Here is a 19053-nt window from a genome sequence, read left to right on the forward strand (position 1 = left end):
TTTTGAGTAGTAAGACATGTACAGTTGAAGTCGGAAGTTTACATACACCTAGGTTGGAGTCATTAAAACTCGTTTTTCAACCATTCCACAAATTTCTTGCTAGCAAACTATAGTTTTGGCAAGTCGGTTAGGACATCTACTTTGTGCATGACACAAGTAATTTTTCCAACAATTGTTTACAGACAGATTATTTCACTTAAAATTCACTGTATCACAATTCCAATGGGTCAGAAGTTTACATACACTAAGTTGACTGTGCCTTTAAATAGCTTGGAAAAATCCAGAAAATTATGTCATGGCTTTAGAAGCTTCTGATTAACATCACTTGAGTCAATTGGAGGTGTACCTGTGGATGTATTTCAAGGCCTACCTTCAAACTCAGTGCCTCTTTGCTTAACATAATGGGAAAATGTAAAGAACTCAGCCAAGACCTCAGAAAAAAATTGTAGACCTCCATAAGTCTGGTTCATCCTTGGGAGCATTTTCCAAACGCCTGAAGGTACCACGTTCATCTGCAAGTATAAACACCATGGGACCAAGCAGACGTCATACCGCTCAGGAAGGAGAAGCGTTCTGTCTCCTAGAGATGACCGTACTTTGAATCGAAAAGTGCAAATCAATCCCAGAACAACAGCAAAGGACCTTGTGAAGATGCTGGAGGAAACAGGTACAAAAGTATCTATATCCACAGTAAAACGAGTCCTATATCGACATAACCTGAAAGGCTGCTCTGCAAGGAAGAAGCCACTGCTCCTAAACTGCCATAAAAAAATAGACTACGGTTTGCAACTGCACATGGGGACAAAGATCATAATTTCTGGAGAAATGAAACAAAATAGACCGGTTGGCCATAATAACCATCGTTATAGAGGAAAAAGGGGGAGGCTTGCAAGCCGAAGTACACCATCCCAATCGTGAAACACGGGGGTGGCAGCATCATGTTGTGGGGGTGCTTTGCTGCAGGAGGGACTGGTGCACTTCACAAAATAAGTGGCATCATGAGGAAGGAAAATCATTTGGATATATTGAAGCAGCATCTTAAGACATCAGTAAGGAAGTTGAAGCTTGGTCACAAATGGGTCTTCCAAATGGACAATGACTCCAAGCATACTTACAAAGTTGTGGCAAAATGGTTTAGGGACAACAAAGTCAAGGTATTGGAGTGGCCATCACAAAGCCCTGACCTCATCCTATAGAAAATGTGTGGGCAGAACAGAAAAAGCGTGTGTGAGCAAGAAGGCCTACAAACCTGACTCAGTTACAGCAGCTCTGTCAGGAGGAATGGGACAACATTCACCCAACTTATTGTGGGAAGCTTGTGGAAGTTAATCAATTTAAAGGCAATGCCAACCAAATACCAATTGAGTGTATGTAAACTTCTGACCCACTGGGAATGTGATGAATTCTCTCTACTATTATTCTGGCATTTCACATTCTTAAAATAAAATGGTGATCCTAACTGACCTAAAACAGGGATTTTTTACTAGGATTAAATGTCAGGAATTGTGAAAAACTGAGTTTAAATGTATTTGGCTAAGGTGTATGTAAACTTCTGACTGCAACTTTATAAAAGCAACAGATATCATTAATAAGAAAGGGCTAGAAGCATTTTATATGGTGAGCTACCAAGTGACTAGAACAGGCAAGCCACATACTATTGTGGAGGACTTGATTCTTCCGGCTACCGCAGATATGGCTGGGACAATGCTGGGGGAAAAGGCCAACAAAAACTATACAGACAATGCCTTCAAACAACACTGTTTTATGACTCATCAGTGAAATGGCAGGAGATGTTTTGAAACAATTACTGTTTCGCATACAAGCCAGTGAATTCTATGCGTTACAGCTGGATGAGTCAACAGACTTGGCGGGCCTGGCACAGCTCCTGATATATGTCCATTATATTTATGGGGGGTCAATTCAGGAAGACAAATTAATTCAAGCTTACGGACAATGTAAAATGTGATTATAGCGAAGCACTTGAGTGAGCTGGGTCCACAATTACGCCAGTACTTTCCTGAAATAGACGACACAAACAACTGGATTTGTTATCCCTTTCATGCCCTGCTTCCAGTCCACTTACCGATATCTGAACAAGAGAGCCTCATCGAAATTGCAACAAGTGGTTCTGTGAAAATTGAATTTAATCAGAAGCCACTGCCAGATTTCTGGGTAGGGCTGCGCTCAGAATATCCTGCCAGCTGTGTCACTAGAGATTCTGGGTTCAGAGTCCAGGCTCTGTTGCAGCCCGCTTCCCACTGGCTTCCCACTGGCTTCTCACTGGCCGGGTTGTGACAAAAACTCACACTCATTCTTATGTTTAATAAATGTATCATATAGTGTGTGTGTGGCAGGTTTACAATGATGGCAAAAAAACAACATTAGAGAGTGCACTGACCCTGGTGCTAGAGGGGGTACGCAGCTGGAGGTTGAATGTTTGAAGGGGTACTGGACTATAAAAAGTTTGGGAACCACTGCTCTACTGAGATTTACTGTCAAGGCCCAGGTCTGTCAGAATCTGTGCAGAAGATCTAGGTGCTGCTGTAGGTTCTCTCTCGCTCTATGCACGAGCGTAATTGCTTATTATGGCGAGATCACAGAGGTGAAATGCCTCTAATTTGTCCTGCATAGTGTACATAAACTAATACCGTGAGAGGTAGGCTACCGCAGGCTATACAACACCGCAGGACGATTTGCTCTTGAATGTCACCTAGTTCTCATCGGTAACTTCCGGCAAACATCGCAAGGTTTCGACGACATCGGTATGAAATGGCAGAAACTGCCTCTGTGTCACGGACTCAAAGATTAGGCTACGTAGTACACATGTATTTTGCAGACCCAGGCCTGCCAGTGGAAGGAAACGCAGTGGATTCAGAGGTTGTCCTACTAAGCAAAAAAATAATATAATATCTTCAAACATTCTGCTGTATATTTCAACGGAAGACCAGAAACCGCGGTTTGACAGTTTTGGAATTTCTAACGCGTTCTTTTGGAGTAGGGTGAGTTCGATATTAAACCATTATAATACATGTTATTGTTAGCAGTGGGGGGAGGGTATTAGCACTGATGGGTTGCAAAGAACACAGAAAATACATGAAATAACTGCAATTAGCTAGTTGGACCATATTGTCAAGTTTTGGCTTTTAAAGACATGCACCGCAGAAAAAAAGATGGCTATTAGGATATTCTCAAACGCGCACGACAGGCTACAAAATGCGCTAACGTTACATTTTAAGACTTTAACTACCTGCTAACAGCTAGTGCTACATTGTAACAACGAACTAACGTTAAGTATCTTCGCGGCATATAGGCTACTGACAACATCAACGGCGTGGTTACATTTGCCATGCTATATTTTGATTTGTAACATCACCATCATTTCTAAAATGAATAAGAAACACAAGCCCACCATTCGGTCATAAATGGGCTTTTGACAATTAGCCTACCACCAATGGACTAGTATAAACTTGTGAGTGCAAGTTAACTTATTGCCTGCTGCTAGTGCGTCAAGTCGATTTCTATTAAACAAGTGAGAGGTGTATAGCTGCAATTTGTCTACATTTCATCCAATATACCTAAGAATAGCAGAATAATGAATAGACGATATTATGGTCCCATCGACAACCATCTATTATAATAAGAACGCTATTTATCATGTAAATATGGTTAAATCATATCCTAATTTGACTATCTATTCAAGTAAAGATTAATACAATTTCGGTGATGTTTAGTGTCGCATGTTGTTTTTAAATGATTTTTGGACACCTTCATTAACCATTCCAGGTGTCATATAGAAGAATGACCTCCATAACAGATGAAGCCAGAGGCTTTTGGCACATTGCTTCTAATGCTGATGTCTGCTCTCAGTGGTGATAGGCTTCAGTGTCTTCATTAGCTGGAAAAGTAGGCTGGTGAATCCCAGAAAAACACATAGATAATGTGAGAAGTCATATTAATTTAGGTTAGATGTAGACCCCAGCTGGGCATTGCTGTATGAAAGAGAGTCATGGATGGCCCTGAATGGTTTGACAGCTGGTTTGAAAGCTGAACAACTCATTTTCATGTTCAGCTTTCTTCCAGTTATGCATTTAATTTATTCCTTGAAATGAAATTGCCCCCATTTTACTGAAATGCCCCACATTTTACTGAAATGCCCCACACCGTGAACGTGTGATTAGTGAGAGACCTTGAAACAGCATCAGATGATGTAGCGTGACGACATGCTTCATCGCTATGGTTCTCTGCCTCCCTCTGATCGCATATTCTCTCAGATTCTCTGTGATTTGAAGCAGCACTCATCTAAGTTTCACATCTAAAGACCAACTGACATGTCATAAAAATGCTCACATTCCAGTGATAATGTGGCGGGAAAAAAATGGTGTCATTCATGTTGTTTTAATAAAATTACACGCATATCATTCAATTTAATCCGACTGTATTGCTATGGTCATCCTGTTGTCCACACCGCCATTCATTCTGCTCCAGAGCACACAATTGGATGGAGCGACTGCATAGAAACCATTTCATTTTGAATTTGGGAAAGCATTCTGTTCAGGCTTCTCCAAACCCTGTTTTAGTCCCTCCATCTCATAGCAGGGCTTCAGGCCGTTGACATGCCTTTCAACCGGGATGAAAAAACCCTGCTGAACGCCCCTTCATGTGGAAAAGGGGAAGGGGGTGGCTGTATAGGAGTATGGAGGTCAAGTCATGGTCTGTTGACCGTGCAGCCATCAGCCAGTGAAAATGTCCTCAGCACAAATGTTCTAGATTTGGCTAATGATTTCTTCTTCTAGCTCCTTATCAAATCCAGCGCTCCCTCCCGCTCTTCTTGTCTCTCTCTGCCTCAATACTTCCTTCCATTTGCCTGAACAATGAGTCTTAAATATACATTTCTGCATGCTCAAATGGACTTCGGACAGTGGTACTAGTCCCTCTTGTTGGGATAGCTGTGGGATTTCTCTATAAGCTAGTGATGAACTTTTCTAGCGCTGGCCAATATCTCGCCCGAACAATCATCTAAAGACATTGTGTTTGTTTTGCATTTTCTATGTTAAAATCGAGCCCGGACGACTCGTTACTATTGTGGCAAGGAAACAAAACACGAAGTGGATTTAACTTCTTTAGCAAAACAGCCCTAATGTTAGAAATGAACATACTTTTAGTGTCATCCAGAGTCACATGTATTTATTTTCCCTGCCTTTCCACACAGTATTTTACATACAGAGGGTTTCTAAAGGACCAGAGTGTGGTCTGCTTTGTTTAAATTTTTGCCATGGAAACGTATTGCGACACTGGTATCTACACAGCCCTATTTCAAATGCTAGCAAAGCACTGCCACAAACCCCAGGAAATGCCTCTCTGCTTTCTGATATTGGAGATGTTTTTAAAGCTGTAGAAGCAGGATGTATGCAATGGATTTTTTTGAGCTGAAGGTTTAGCCAGCTTAGGCTAACACAATTGTGGATGAAACATTGGTCCCTGTTTAGACCACAATTGATTGGTGGTACCAGACAGTTTGCTGGGCTGATGTTTTGCTCTGCAGTGCTCTGGTTTTACATTTTTGAAAGCTGTGATCCAAATCCTGGAATGAATTTGTACAGTATATTGATTTATGATGGGATATAAAATACCAGCTAATCCTATAAACCCAGAACTATAATGTGTTGTAATGCATTTAAACCTTTTAATATTAACTGTATGTGTAACTAGCCTAGATGACCCAAATGTCATCGCTATTCAGGGAGGACTTGATTTCTCTCATATACTGAATCATTTCCCCTCATGCATTTTGACACACAATGCAGCCTCTGTCAATCGTACTCCCATAGATTGACAGCTATGGCTTGGAAGGTCCAGGTAATAAGCTGATAATATGCTAATTGCTTTTTTATCTTTCTGTTTCTTCTCCCTCTGTCTTAGGTCTTGAGACAGAAGTCCCACTTGGATGCCCAAAACACACACTTTGTCCAGATTTCATCATGAATCGGAATAAGCGTGAAAAGGAGTATTACAGTTTAGATGTCGGGGATTCCACTTTTACGGTTTTGAAGCGCTACCAGAATTTAAGACCCATAGGCTCCGGAGCACAAGGGATTGTCTGGTGAGTAGATGGAGCTGTGAATTGGAAAGGAAAATAGATGCCCTGTAGCCCAATGCTCATTTTCCAGTGGCTATGTTAGAACTGTGTGTGTTACTCTGGGAAATAACATCTCGTCTGAATCATACTATGAAATATCACAATTTGTCAGCTATTTGAAATGGTATTGGAAGTCAATATGATACATTATTAGCTGCTGTAGGTTGAAATGGTATTGGAGGTCAATATGATACGTTATTAGCTGCTGTAGGTTGAAATGGCATTGGAAGTCAATATGATACGTTATTAGCTGCTGTAGGTTGAAATGGCATTGGAAGTCAATATGATACATTTAGCTGCTGTAGGTTGAAATGGCATTGGAAGTCAATATGATACATTATTAGCTGCTGTAGGTTGAAATGGCATTGGAAGTCAATATGATACGTTATTAGCTGGTGTAGGTTGAAATGGCATTGGAAGTCAATATGATACATTATTAGCTGCTGTAGGTTGAAATGGCATTGGAAGTCAATATGATACATTATTAGCTGCTGTAGGTTGAAATGGCATTGGAAGTCAATATGATACGTTGTTAGCTGGTGTAGGTTGAAATGGCATTGGAAGTCAATATGATACGTTATTAGCTGCTGTAGGTTGAAATGGCATTGGAAGTCAATATGATACGTTATTAGCTGGTGTAGGTTGAAATGGCATTGGAAGTCAATATGATACGTTATTAGCTGCTGTAGGTTGAAATGGCATTGGAAGTCAATATGATACGTTATTAGCTGCTGTAGGTTGAAATGGCATTGGAAGTCAATATGATACGTTGTTAGCTGGTGTAGGTTGAAATGGCATTGGAAGTCAATATGATACGTTATTAACTGATTAACTGCTGTAGGTTGAAATGGCATTGGAAGTCAATATGATACGTTATTAACTGATTAACTGCTGTAGGTTGAAATGGCATTGGAAGTCAATATGATACGTTATTAGCTGTTGTAGGTTGAAATGGCATTGGAAGTCAATATGATACGTTATTAGCTGTTGTAGGTTGAAATGGCATTGGAAGTCAATATGATACGTTATTAACTGATTAACTGCTGTAGGTTGAAATGGCATTGGAAGTCAATATGATACTTTATTAGCTGTTTTAGGTTGAAATGGCATTGGAAGTCAATATGATATGTTATTAGCTGCTTTAAGTTTGTTTATATGCTATATGTTTGTCATTGGTCCAGTATTAGGACTCTGATATTGATCTAGGATGTGGGAAATAAGGAACAAAACTCATCTTTCATTAAAAAATATATATATTTAATGCTAGCCTTCTTCAGATGCATCATAAAGTATGGACGTACATTTGTATTTCTGTGTTTCCAGCTCAGCGTATGACCACAACCTTGAACGAAATGTGGCAATTAAAAAACTCAGCCGGCCTTTCCAGAACCAGACCCATGCCAAAAGAGCTTACAGAGAACTGGTGCTCATGAAATGTGTCAACCATAAGAACGTAAGCCATTTACCTCTCTGAATCTGTGTGTCTGATAGAAAAAGGGGAACAGCAAGTAGAAAAGGGAGTTGTCCCAAATTATTGAATAGAAAGTTGTTTCTCTTGTACAATTGAACCAAAATGTAAGATCATCACAGATCATTCTCGAATGTTGCGATCCTCTTGTAGCTCTTATATGAATTCTTGATGTTTCCATTTTTCTAAAATGTCATTGTCTATTTGATGTGGTGTTATTCATTTTCGGAAGAACCCTTCTGTAGTTTTAGCGCGCCCTTAGGCAGCATATTGTCAGCATGAAATGCAATGTTCCTACATACGCTGCTCACAGAACTATGATGCACTGATGCATCTTATATCTCCACAGATCATTGGCCTATTAAATGTATTCACGCCACAGAAGACGCTGGAAGAATTTCAAGATGTGTAAGTAACGTCATTGTCGCCTTTGCTTATAAAATCAATAAGGATAAATTGCAATACTGTATAATCTCTGTTCCCTGGTAGACTGTAGTGCTGAAATGGCCAAAAGTATATTTTGGATGTGTGTTTTTTTTTGTACAGTGTAGTGGGGACCAGGGTCTATTGTGGGATAACTGAAGGGTTAGTACATTGTAGTGCATGGGAGGAAATGTGATTCATTCTCAGAGCGGAGGGAGGTACTTTGAGAATCTCTGTCTTTCTGATTTGGATCTAAAAAGAAAAATGAACATCATGGCTGGGGGGTAAACAGCCTGTTTCACTATGACGGAGGAGCAGCCCACTCCTGTGTGTGTGTATGTATCCTGCAGCATCACACAATAGAATACATTTGAGTCATTTATGAAGTCATTTACGATGCTTTATTAAGTAGTGTAATAGACCAGGGTTTTTCAAACTATTCTTGCCAAGGCAAACCAGTGACCGAGGGACCACCATCATATCTTAGCAAAAAAAAAAAGGAATCACATCTTGTCTTATCATTGGGTGAATGATAATGGCAAGTACAAGTAATCAACATTTTAAAATGAATAGATTTGGTCGACAGTTATTATTTTGACCTCCCCACAGTTTATTGGAAGAGGAAGTGTAACTTGCAACTTGAAAGGTAACTTGAAAGGTAACTTGCAGTTTTTAATCTACACAGTTTGGCATCAAGCTGAGAAACACTAGCAGTTTTAAGATAATTTCCTGCAATTCTATGTATTTTGCCATGGCTAATGCTGTGTTCCTCTGCTCAAACATTATAACAAAATCAATGGACGTGTGGCCTGAATGACCGTGAACATTTTTTAAAATTTTAGATTCTCCCTGACTGTCTAGCTGTTATTTGATTGTTAGTTTTTTAAGAGCGCATTATTTATATATATACACACTACCGTTTAGAAGTTTAGGGTCAGAAATTAGACATTTCCTTGTTTTCCATGAAAACATACATGAAATGGGTTGCAAAATGAATAGGAAATATAGTCAAGACGTTGACAAGGTTATAAATATTGATTTTTAATTTAAATAATAATTGTATCCTTCAAACTTTGCTTTCGTCAAAGAATCCTCTGACAATTACAGCCTTGCAGACCTTTGGCAGTCTAGTTGCCAATTAGTTGTGGTAATCTGTAGAGATTTCACCCCGTGCTTCCTGAAGCACCTCCCACAAGTTGGATTGGCTTGATGGGCACTTCTTACGTACCCTACGGTCAGGCTGCTCCCACAACAGCTCAATAGGGTTGAGACCCAGTGACTGTGCTGGCCACTCCATTATAGACAGAATACCAGCTCACTGCTTCTTCCCTAAATAGTTATTGCATAGTTTGGAGCTGTACTTTGGGGCGGCAGGGTAGCCTAGTGGTTAGAGCGTTGGACTAGTAACCGAAAGGTTTCATGTTCAAATCCCCGAGCTGACAAGGTACAAATCTGTCGTTCTGCCCCTGAACAGGCCGTCATTGAAAATAAGAATTTGTTCTTAACTGACTTGCCTAGTTAAATAAAGGTAAAATTAAAATTAAAAAATGGTCCTGTTGTTGGAGGAAATTGGCTCCAATTAAGCGCCGTCCACAGGGTATGGCGTTGCAAAATGGAGTGATAGCCTTCCTTCTTCAAGATCTCTTTTACCCTGTACAAATCTCCCACTTTACCACAACCAAAGCACCCCCAGACCATCACATTGCCTCCACCATGCTTGACAGATGGCATCTCTTCCAGCATCTTTTCATTTTTATGCATCTTACGAATGTTCTTCTTTGAGATCTGAACACCTCAAACTTAGATTTGTCTGTCCAGTGTCTGTGTTCTTTTGCCCATCTTAATCTTTAATTTTATTGGCCAGTCTGAGATATGGCTTTTTCTTTGCAACCATGCAAAGAAAAAGGCCAGCATCCCCGAGTCACCTCTTCACTTTTGAGGTTGAGACCAGTGTTTTGCGGGTACTATTTAATGAAGCTGCCAGTTGAGGACTTGTGAGGCGTCTGTTTCTCAAACTAGACACTCTAATGTATTTGTCCTCTTGCTCAGTTATGCACCGGGGCCTCCCACTCCTCTTTCTATTCTGGTTAGCTGTTCTGTGAAGGGAGTAGTACACAGCGTTGTATGAGATCTACAGTTTCTTTGCAATTTCTCGCATGGAATAGCTTTCATTTCTCAGAACAAGAATAGACTGACGAGTTTCAGAATAAAGGTGATTGTTTCTGGCCATTTTGAGCCTGTAATCGAACCCACAAATGCTGATGCTCCAGATACTCAACTAGTCTAATGGTCACAGTCTGAAGCCCTGGTGTGTGAGTGAGAGCACGAAATGTGTGCACTCTGCTCATATTCTTTCATGTGTGTGGTTGTATCTGTGTGCGTCTGCCTGTGTATGCATACGTTTGTGAGTGTATACGTGTGCACTGCACACCTTTCTGTGTAATGTCATCCACCCTCCCTTCTCCTCTGTATCCGTCCCCAGGTATATTGTGATGGAGCTGATGGATGCCAACCTGTGCCAGGTGATTCAGATGGAGCTGGACCACGAGCGGCTGTCCTATCTGCTCTACCAGATGCTGTGTGGCATCAAGCACCTTCACGCCGCGGGCATCATACACAGGGTGGGCACACACCACCACACCTTGCCTGGCCAAGCAACCTTAATATGACCCAGTCCTCCTGTGTATTCCTAAAGTTGTCCCTTCTCTTACAATGCATTCACCTTTGGAGAATAAAATAAATAAGAATTAATTTCATTGGCCTGGTGTGGTGTGAATGGAACTTAAGCATCGGTAGAGAGTTATCCATCTCAAAAGCGTATCCCCCTCCTGTCCCCCAACCTCAGGATCTGAAACCCAGCAACATTGTGGTAAAGTCTGACTGCACGCTGAAGATCCTGGACTTTGGATTGGCCAGGACAGCAGCCACGGGACTCCTGATGACCCCGTACGTGGTGACCCGCTACTATCGCGCCCCTGAAGTCATATTGGGCATGGGTTACCAGGCCAACGGTGAGTGAGCGACCCAGGGATCGGCCAATTGGAGCTGTGTGTGCTGCAGAACGCTGTTTGTCGCATGACCCGCCCACAAGGTCCTGAGACAAACCCACCTTCACAGCCACACCCCCCCTCCCGTGTCAGTGTCGCAGTCAGAGGGGTAGGTGGCACGCCTGGCTATGCGTTGTGGGTTCCTTTCCTGCTGCATAGAGAGCCAGTGCACAGCAGGTGTAGTGCTTGTGTTTTCTAGGAGGCTGGCCAGAGAGGGCGCAGCTGGACTAGATGTCAGTGTGATCCAGTCCCTAGTTTGGCTTGCCTTTAGCAATGAACGTTTACTGCAAGAATGTGCAGATGTGATGGGGCTTGATATCTCTGAATCATTGGACTCGCTGCGATAAAATTCAAAGATTAAATACGAGGGAAAAAACTGCCTGAAAATATGGGCATCCCTGCAGTGTCTAAAAACGACCCAAACTTTCCTGCTGACTTGTTGCTTTGCCTTTCTTCTTCTCCTTCTTTCTATGCTACACATATTTAGTGGATATATGGGCTGTGGGCTGCATTATGGCAGAAATGGTTCGCCACAAAATCCTTTTTCCAGGAAGGGATTGTATCCTTGCTTGAAGCAGTTCAGTTCTGCATTTGAAAAAAATGTCAAGAGTTTATTTTTGAAGGCTTGTTACAATGGATTGTGGAGATCATGTCAAAGAACAACTGTCAAAATTCAATTTCTCTTCTGATATGCCTGACACCTCCACCCCCCCCCCCCCCCACCCCCCTACACCTTCCCTCTACCCCCCAAAGCACCCAGTGCTGTAGCTTGATGCACTTCCGACTTATGCAACAAGCTCCTGAAATAGAATTCGACAGTGTTTTGCGCTTTCATTTTTTACCAACACAATTGCAAAACATACCCTTTTTAAATCATATTGTTTGATGTTCTTCTTCAAAGATAAGCAGCCATTTTGGCAGAGAATAAGAAATGGACCCTGTCCTAACAGAATATCTAATATCAATGATTGACTGGTCGATCTTTTATCAATGATCAAAAATTGGCCTTTGTCTATTAAACTGATTAGTAAAAAATCTTGGGGGTTTTATGTATTTCTGCTGTCATAATACAGTTTCTTTCTGCAGGCCTCAAGTGTCAGTGTCTTGCTAGCCGAAAGCCAATGCTATGTGGCCAATGTAAAAAAAGAAAGCCAATGTAGGCAGTTCTTTGGCCCACTTCCACTTTGTTTAATAGTATGCCAGATAGTGAAGCAAAAAACCCTCACCTTATCATGATGCACTGCCTAGTCGGACACTGACAGAGGTTTGACATGAGAGTTGGCATGCCTTCATTTTCTTTGTTTGTATTCACACACATCACCTTGTCTGCATCGTAATTACTTCCTTGTTTTATGATTTTTTTGGATTGCTTTGAGTTCTGCATGCTAATTTGGTTGTCATTCCATTTTTCAGTTGATGTCTGGTCTATTGGCTGCATCATGGCAGAAATGGTCCGAGGTAGTGTGTTGTTCCCAGGCACAGATCGTATCCTTCCCTGGACCCTCGTCGTCCCTCCATTGTGTGTGTGAATATTTGTGTGTGTGTTTGGTGGTCAGCGTATCGTACTGCATTTACATGTTAGTCATTTAGCAGATGCTCTTAACCAGAGCGAGTTACAGGATCGATTAGGGTTAAGTCCCTTGCTCAAGAGCACATCGACAGATTTTTCACCTAGTCTGCTTAGGGATTTGAAACCAGCGACATTTCACTCCATCCAAATTACTTTCCACTGGGTATATGTGAAAGGGTTTGTACCTGTCGGCGGCCATTTCAACTCAAGGGAAAAGTGTTCTGATCACTTCACCTCCATTACACAGTCCCACGCCGAGACTGTTTTCAGTCTTCTTTGTGTCCGTCTCACTGGAGAAGAGGCGATCGAACAGCTTTCCCTTGGTTCCTCAATCACAGTTGTTCTACAAAGTCAACAGTGAAAGAAATTTGCCTCTGTGTCCAGTGTCTGTAATCCTCCTCCTTTATCCCAACTACAAGCACAAAACCAATATTCCGCCTCTGAAAAGCCCTTTGCAGCATTTTTCTTACATGTTGGAACGTCAGATATTGATCAGTGGAACAAGGTGATTGAGCAGCTGGGGACTCCAAGTCAGGAGTTCCTGATGAAGCTCAACCAGTCAGTGAGGACTTACGTGGAAAACAGACCCCGCTATGCCGGCTATACCTTCGAGAAGCTCTTCCCCGACGTCCTCTTCCCAGCCGACTCAGAGCACAACAAACTGAAAGGTAAGCGGGGAGAGCACACGCCCCTGGGGGACACCCCAAGCATGGAAACTGCAGTATGGTGTGTCATTGTGAGATGCAAAATGTCTCATACATGTCTGTATGACTAGAATATCCCATATATAGTAGTCAGTTTGCTGAATATAAGTATATTATGTGCCTAACACTGTCTCTGAAATTGGAAATTCCACAGAAAGTAGTCTGATCATGAATAGTATTTTATGTAGTGGTTTGAAGCCTTACTCTGCTTTGATTCGGATCATGTTTGACTAAGGGACTCTATTCTGGCCCACTACACTAATTTATAAGCACAGTGAATGTCAGCCGAGGGAATGAAAGGGGAATTTGCTCACGCCATTAATTTCTCTATTTGTCTCAATTGTCTTGCAGCAAGTCAAGCCAGAGACCTATTATCGAAGATGCTGGTAATAGATGCATCCAAACGGATCTCTGTGAGCGAGGCTCTCCAGCACCCCTACATCAACGTGTGGTATGATCCAACTGAAGTGGAGGCGGTAAGCACTTACTGGCCCATTATGTGGGCGTGGAGGGTTGGTTCTTGTGTTAATGACCTACTCTTACGTTAGATAATAACATGACTCTTCAGATCTACTGTGTGTGTGTGTTTTTATTTTTTATGCGTGCATATGCCTCGAAATACACATTGAGTGGTGATTCACAATAAGAGGGAACGTCAAAACAGCCACACGCAAAATGATGAAAGCCCTGTGAGTTTGCCTGCCTGGGAAAAGCTTAGGCCGGATCAGATCATAAAAGTCCCTGACTGTTTAAGCAGGGGCTCTGGATTTGACATCCATTGACAGCCAGGTCGTCATCACCGAGAGTGCACTTGCCGTTTTCCCTCTGTCAACCAATCAGACCCCGGCAACCGTAAAGTGCGGGGGTGGAGAATGAGATGTTGCACTCCACTCAGTCACTCGCATGCAAGCATTCCTCACAACTGACAAAATCGGCCTTGAGACGTGTAGATTTGGCTGCAGTGCAGCGCCTTGCGCAAATGTATCAAATTTGATTGTGACTCAGCCAAGTGAAAAGAAGGCCAACAGTCCCCATGTCACCCCACTTAAAGTACACTGTGCCCTGTCCTGTTCCTCTTGCAGCCCCCACCACTGATCACAGACAAGCAGCTGGATGAGAGGGAGCACACGGTGGAGGAGTGGAAAGGTACAGTAGAGAGCGAGAGAAGCCATTTTCCTTACCCAATCTTTGATTCATACACTTTGAGCATGTTTAAATTTTCCACTATGTTACATTACAATTGCACATTATTCTACTAAGAATCTACATCTCAAGATGTTCTTGTGGGACATTCAATCTTAATATTTGAGTTTTATGCAGGTTTTGCCCTTTGTCTGTCTGTCCTAAAAAAAAATGCCTGTCTAAAGTGAGATGTGTTTATGGTGCATCCTACCCCTCCCTATCTGTCTAATCTAAACCTGGTCTGGTGATCTAACCCTGCTTCCTCTGGGAGCGTGATAATGACGACAGGGCATTCACACCCGAGTCTAGCAGAGCCCTGTTTATTGGCTCTATTCTCAAGTGTGGACTCCCGTGTTATATCATGCTAGCAATGTTCCTGTCTGTCATGTTCTTCTTAGGTTTATGTCTCATGTTTAGGGTTGCAAAATTCTTGAGATTCACAGGTTTTCCAGAAATTCCAGTTGGAAGATACCTAAATAGCCTGCTTGTTCCCTCCTAATTCCAGGAATCTGTTTTGGTGTAGTTACCAGAAGTTCAACTGTAGTCACTCTTTTTACTAAATATTGTGATTCATTGCAGATTTGATATACATGGAGGTCCAGGACTGGGAGGAGAGAACGAAGAATGGAGTGATCCGGGGACAGCCAGCGTCTTTAGGTTAGTTTAGAGGGTCTTCTCCAAGGGCAACCTAGCACTCAAACTCTGATAGTTATACTCTATAACTAGGGCCCAGAGTTGTTCCTGGTCAGGTCTTATGGTCAGAGAAATCTCCTGGCTCTAGAGTACTGTGTGTGGGAGCAACAAATTGAGACTGGCACGGTCTCTCTGCCCGTAGTTGGCTTCTCAAATCAAATCAAATCAAATTTTATTTGTCACATACACATGGTTAGCAGATGTTAATGCGAGTGTAGCGAAATGCTTGTGCTTCTAGTTCCGACAATGCAGTAATAACAAGTAATCTAACTAACAATTCCAAAACTACTGTCTTGTACACAGTGTAAGGGGATAAAGAATATGTACATAAGGATATATGAATGAGTGATGGTACAGAGCAGCATAGGCAAGATACAGTAGATGGTATCGAGTACAGTATGTACAAATGAGATGAGTATGTAAACAAAGTGGCATAGTTTAAAGTGGCTAGTGATACATGTATTACATAAGGATACAGTCGATGATATAGAATACAGTCGATGATATATATATATATATATATCTGTTCCCGTTCTTAATGAAGAACCTTTCCTCTTTCTGCCTAACCAGAAGTGGTTTAAGTCTGACTTGATACCCCCTATCTGTTTCTCCATACATGTAGCACAGGTGCAGCAGTGAGCAGCAGCTTCCAGCAGCACACTTCTGCGTCGTCCTCGTCCGCCAACGATGTGTCCTCCATGTCCACCGACCCCACCCTGGCCTCGGACACAGACAGCAGCCTGGAGACGGCCTCTAACACGGACCAGCTGGGCTGCTGCAGATGACCATCACCCTGCCCTGGTCCCTGTCCCACCAGTCCCTCCGCTTGTCTTCAATGGTGTAGAGTTTAGGCCAGTTTCGATGTTTGTTTGTAAAAAAAAAAAACAGTTTAAAAAAAAAACAAGACATTTTTTCCTTAAAGTACTACTACAGAGTCATTTTTATTACATTTTATTAATATTTTTTAGTCCAGGCTGTAATATCAATTTATTTTTAACCTAGGAACTTCACGATTTCACTACGCTGCAGTTTTGGCCAATGGTGATAGTTTGAGAACGTCTGTAAAAGAGTTTTACATGCTTTAATTTTGTATCTTTGTTTTTAGTTTCATCTACTTCTATTTAAGCTACTGCTGTTTCAACTGGCCATATCAATGTAGTTTGTAGTTTGTACAGATTTTATGGTGAATATATTTTTTTCAAATTTAGTTTGCAGTGAGCCATTCTAACCATCATTTAAATGATACATTTATGATTTTAGTACTCCCCTTTTGAATAGTACTATTTCTTTGTCTATTCTAATCTCTTTCAAATAGAATATTGTTTAATGCATATCCATTGGGTTGGATTTTGAGATATACTTTAGATTTATTTGTAAAAAAACAAACAAAAAAAACAGTTTTCCTCGTGAGTCACTACCTCCTTGAAAAAACAAAACAGTTTATCAAACCGCTTTCTTTTTTTCTTTTCTCATTAGTTTAGTCTTAAAATATCTCAAAATGCTGTTAGATTCCTGAACCATTTCTCTTTTGGTAAGAGAAGACATTTAGTATTTATTTTTTGTTGTTGAATTTTTGTCTGAATGTTCTTTTCCAATGTTATGGGTGTTACAGTATATGACGGAAATGGCGCAGACAGGCCCAGAAAGGAAACTAAGGAGCGTTTGATCATTTTCTTTGTTTGTCAGTGCTGAAGGCACTGCTTCCTCTGCACTGGTCAGTTATTCTCCAGTGATTCTTTTCTACAGCCCCACTGTCAAAGAAAGAGTAAACCTATGTTGAACGCTAGGACTGAGAAACGTGGCAGTATGCCGAAGAGCTTTGTGAGAAATAGGATGTTACTAGTTAGAATACATGACTTGAGACGGTTGAAGGTACATGAAGAATGTGTTTCGATTGAGTCCGGAACAGGGACGTAAAGAGAGGGCTTGTGTATGTGGTGATTTTGGTTGTCTTTGGAGGGATGGACATTCTGCAGGCTTAAAGCGCAGAAACAAACTATTTAAAGAAACAAGGTTCCTAATCTGTGCTCATGTTATTCATGTAATATAAGTGTGCAGGCAGTTTGCAGTATATTGAACATTTGAAATTGGAAAATGAGTGTACAATACGTAAGTAATAAGCTGGATCTCAGAGAAGATAATTGGCTGAACCCTTTGCAGAACTTGTACGTATGCATGCACTAAATAAATGTCACCCTATGCTTAGTACATCACACAATAGCTACAGAACCACCTCCAAAACCCAAGTGAATCACTGATTCTGAACTGTATGCAATAATGGTGTCCTTAGTGTTTTTTTTAATGTTTAATTTAGCTTTTTAAAAGGAAAAAGTGCCTGTAGTTTGTCAAGCATTCATTCCTGAGTATCTCGGAAGAGGATGAGTAGTCCTGTTGTGTCGAGGTCAATAACGGTTCCTGATAATGACTACAGTAGTTTCCACAAATAAGTCAATCACATTTGAGGCGTTTATCGTTAATGTATTGTACATTTTCTTGGAATTGGTAAGTCTCCAACTTTACGGTCAATGTTCTGTCAAGAGGATGATGTATGCTTCTGATTATTTTAGCTCATACATTTGACATTTTTTCAAAAAGGGGGCAGTTTTATCAAAGTAGGTCTTTCATCAAAGTAAAATACGTTAAAAAAATTACAATGGTATGGTTTGCGGCTTTACTTTGCATAATGAGAATGTGCTTGATGATTTTAGGAGGGAAATTATCATACTGTTTTTCCTCATTTCCTCAATATTAAGCCAAATGTATTTGCGCTGAATGGTGGCTGTGGCAGTGTAGCTGTTATGCGGTGGCGTTGAAGAATGCCTGTGCTAAATTATGGAGTTTCAGAATGTAAAATACCATGTAGTGTGTTGTTGAATGGTCGAAGGGGAAGGTATGCAGAATAACAGCCAATCACATGTAACCATTATTATAGTAGCTGTGTTTATAATTCATAATTATGACTTTTTTTGTTATTTTAAGTGCTCTTCTGTTTCTTAACCCAGCATTATTAGGGACACATTCAGAATTGTTTGACTTTCTGTGGCTTATTGCTTTTCTATCTCTCAAAATTGTAATTGTGATTTTTAAGTAGGCTTTGATGAACTACCTCACACTCAATTTCTACCAGTTCTTGGATTCCTAGTTGCCCACATGATTAGCTATCGAAGACGTGAATACAGATTCCGCTATTTATTTATTTGAAAGTGTAATATTGTCAATGTTAGGAAACTTCTAGTTGTGTACGGTGTGTACTTCATCTAGATGTAAAGAGAATTGTTTATGTAAATGTCATTCCCCCCCCTCTTTTTCCCTCTTGTTTTTACAGTTCATGTGCAATACCTTCTGCAAATTATGCTAGTAGTAAACTAAGTGATGGATCTAGCCTGTTACTTTGTATTTTTCTGAAGGTAGAGAAATGTTTGGTACTGTCAATCCATGTTTTCCTTTTTTTATGAATTAGGATGATTCCTTGTGACTTTTAATCTATGATGTTACGTAATTAGTCCTAAACCAGTCCTTAATCTATGGCCAGAGGCGGTTATATCATACATGGGCAATAGATTTTGATTGGGATAAGGCCAAATAATGATAAAGGAAAAAATGCTAAAGATAAGTAATGCCTAAAAACAAACTCATATATATGGTGCTGGTTTGTTATGCAACTAGTTAAACATTTCTGGCTCTGCATCCTGACCGCAGCCAATGAAAAGTACACTACTGGAATAAAAACACTGGGATCTGATGATGCCAACTTAAAAAACAAACATGTACTGCAAATAAAAGAAACAAAATTTGACTCATGCATTTGTAGGTCTTTCTTTTGAGCTTGA

The 19053-nt window shown here is 40.9% G+C and overlaps 1 protein-coding gene across 5 annotated transcripts; it reads left to right on the forward strand.

The window, feature by feature from the left end:
- The first annotated feature begins 2744 nt into the window (after positions 1-2744).
- On the forward strand, positions 2745-19019 carry LOC139368019 (mitogen-activated protein kinase 8). 5 transcript variants are annotated; one of them, XM_071106511.1, is made up of 12 exons: positions 2745-2999; positions 5920-6100; positions 7460-7589; positions 7954-8012; positions 10510-10648; positions 10873-11038; positions 12488-12559; positions 13130-13312; positions 13700-13824; positions 14431-14494; positions 15110-15187; positions 15846-19019. In XM_071106511.1, the coding sequence occupies exons 2-12, from the start codon at positions 5979-5981 to the stop codon at positions 15860-15862; spliced, it is 1155 nt and encodes a 384-aa protein (XP_070962612.1). In that variant the 5' UTR covers positions 2745-2999; positions 5920-5978; the 3' UTR covers positions 15863-19019. The 5 variants fall into 5 exon arrangements, with proteins under 5 accessions (XP_070962612.1, XP_070962613.1, XP_070962611.1 ...); XM_071106512.1 differs by lacking the exon at positions 12488-12559 and adding an exon at positions 11562-11633 and having other exon boundaries at positions 2773-2999; XM_071106510.1 differs by lacking the exon at positions 12488-12559 and adding an exon at positions 11562-11633 and having other exon boundaries at positions 2773-2999; positions 15851-19019.
- The last annotated feature ends 34 nt before the right edge of the window (positions 19020-19053 follow it).

Source organism: Oncorhynchus clarkii, chromosome 16, assembly GCF_045791955.1.
Source record: "Oncorhynchus clarkii lewisi isolate Uvic-CL-2024 chromosome 16, UVic_Ocla_1.0, whole genome shotgun sequence".
In the NCBI taxonomy this organism is placed as follows: Eukaryota; Metazoa; Chordata; class Actinopteri; order Salmoniformes; family Salmonidae; genus Oncorhynchus; species Oncorhynchus clarkii.

Bases quoted from the DNA above. Each gene is read 5' to 3' on its own strand.
- LOC139368019 (XM_071106507.1), top strand. From the start codon at position 5,979: ATGAATCGGAATAAGCGTGAAAAGGAGTATTACAGTTTAGATGTCGGG. The intron at 6,101-7,459 runs GTGAGTAGATGG...CTGTGTTTCCAG, and splicing joins GGAGCACAAGGGATTGTCTG to CTCAGCGTATGACCACAACC. The intron at 11,039-12,487 runs GTGAGTGAGCGA...TCCATTTTTCAG, and splicing joins CATGGGTTACCAGGCCAACG to TTGATGTCTGGTCTATTGGC.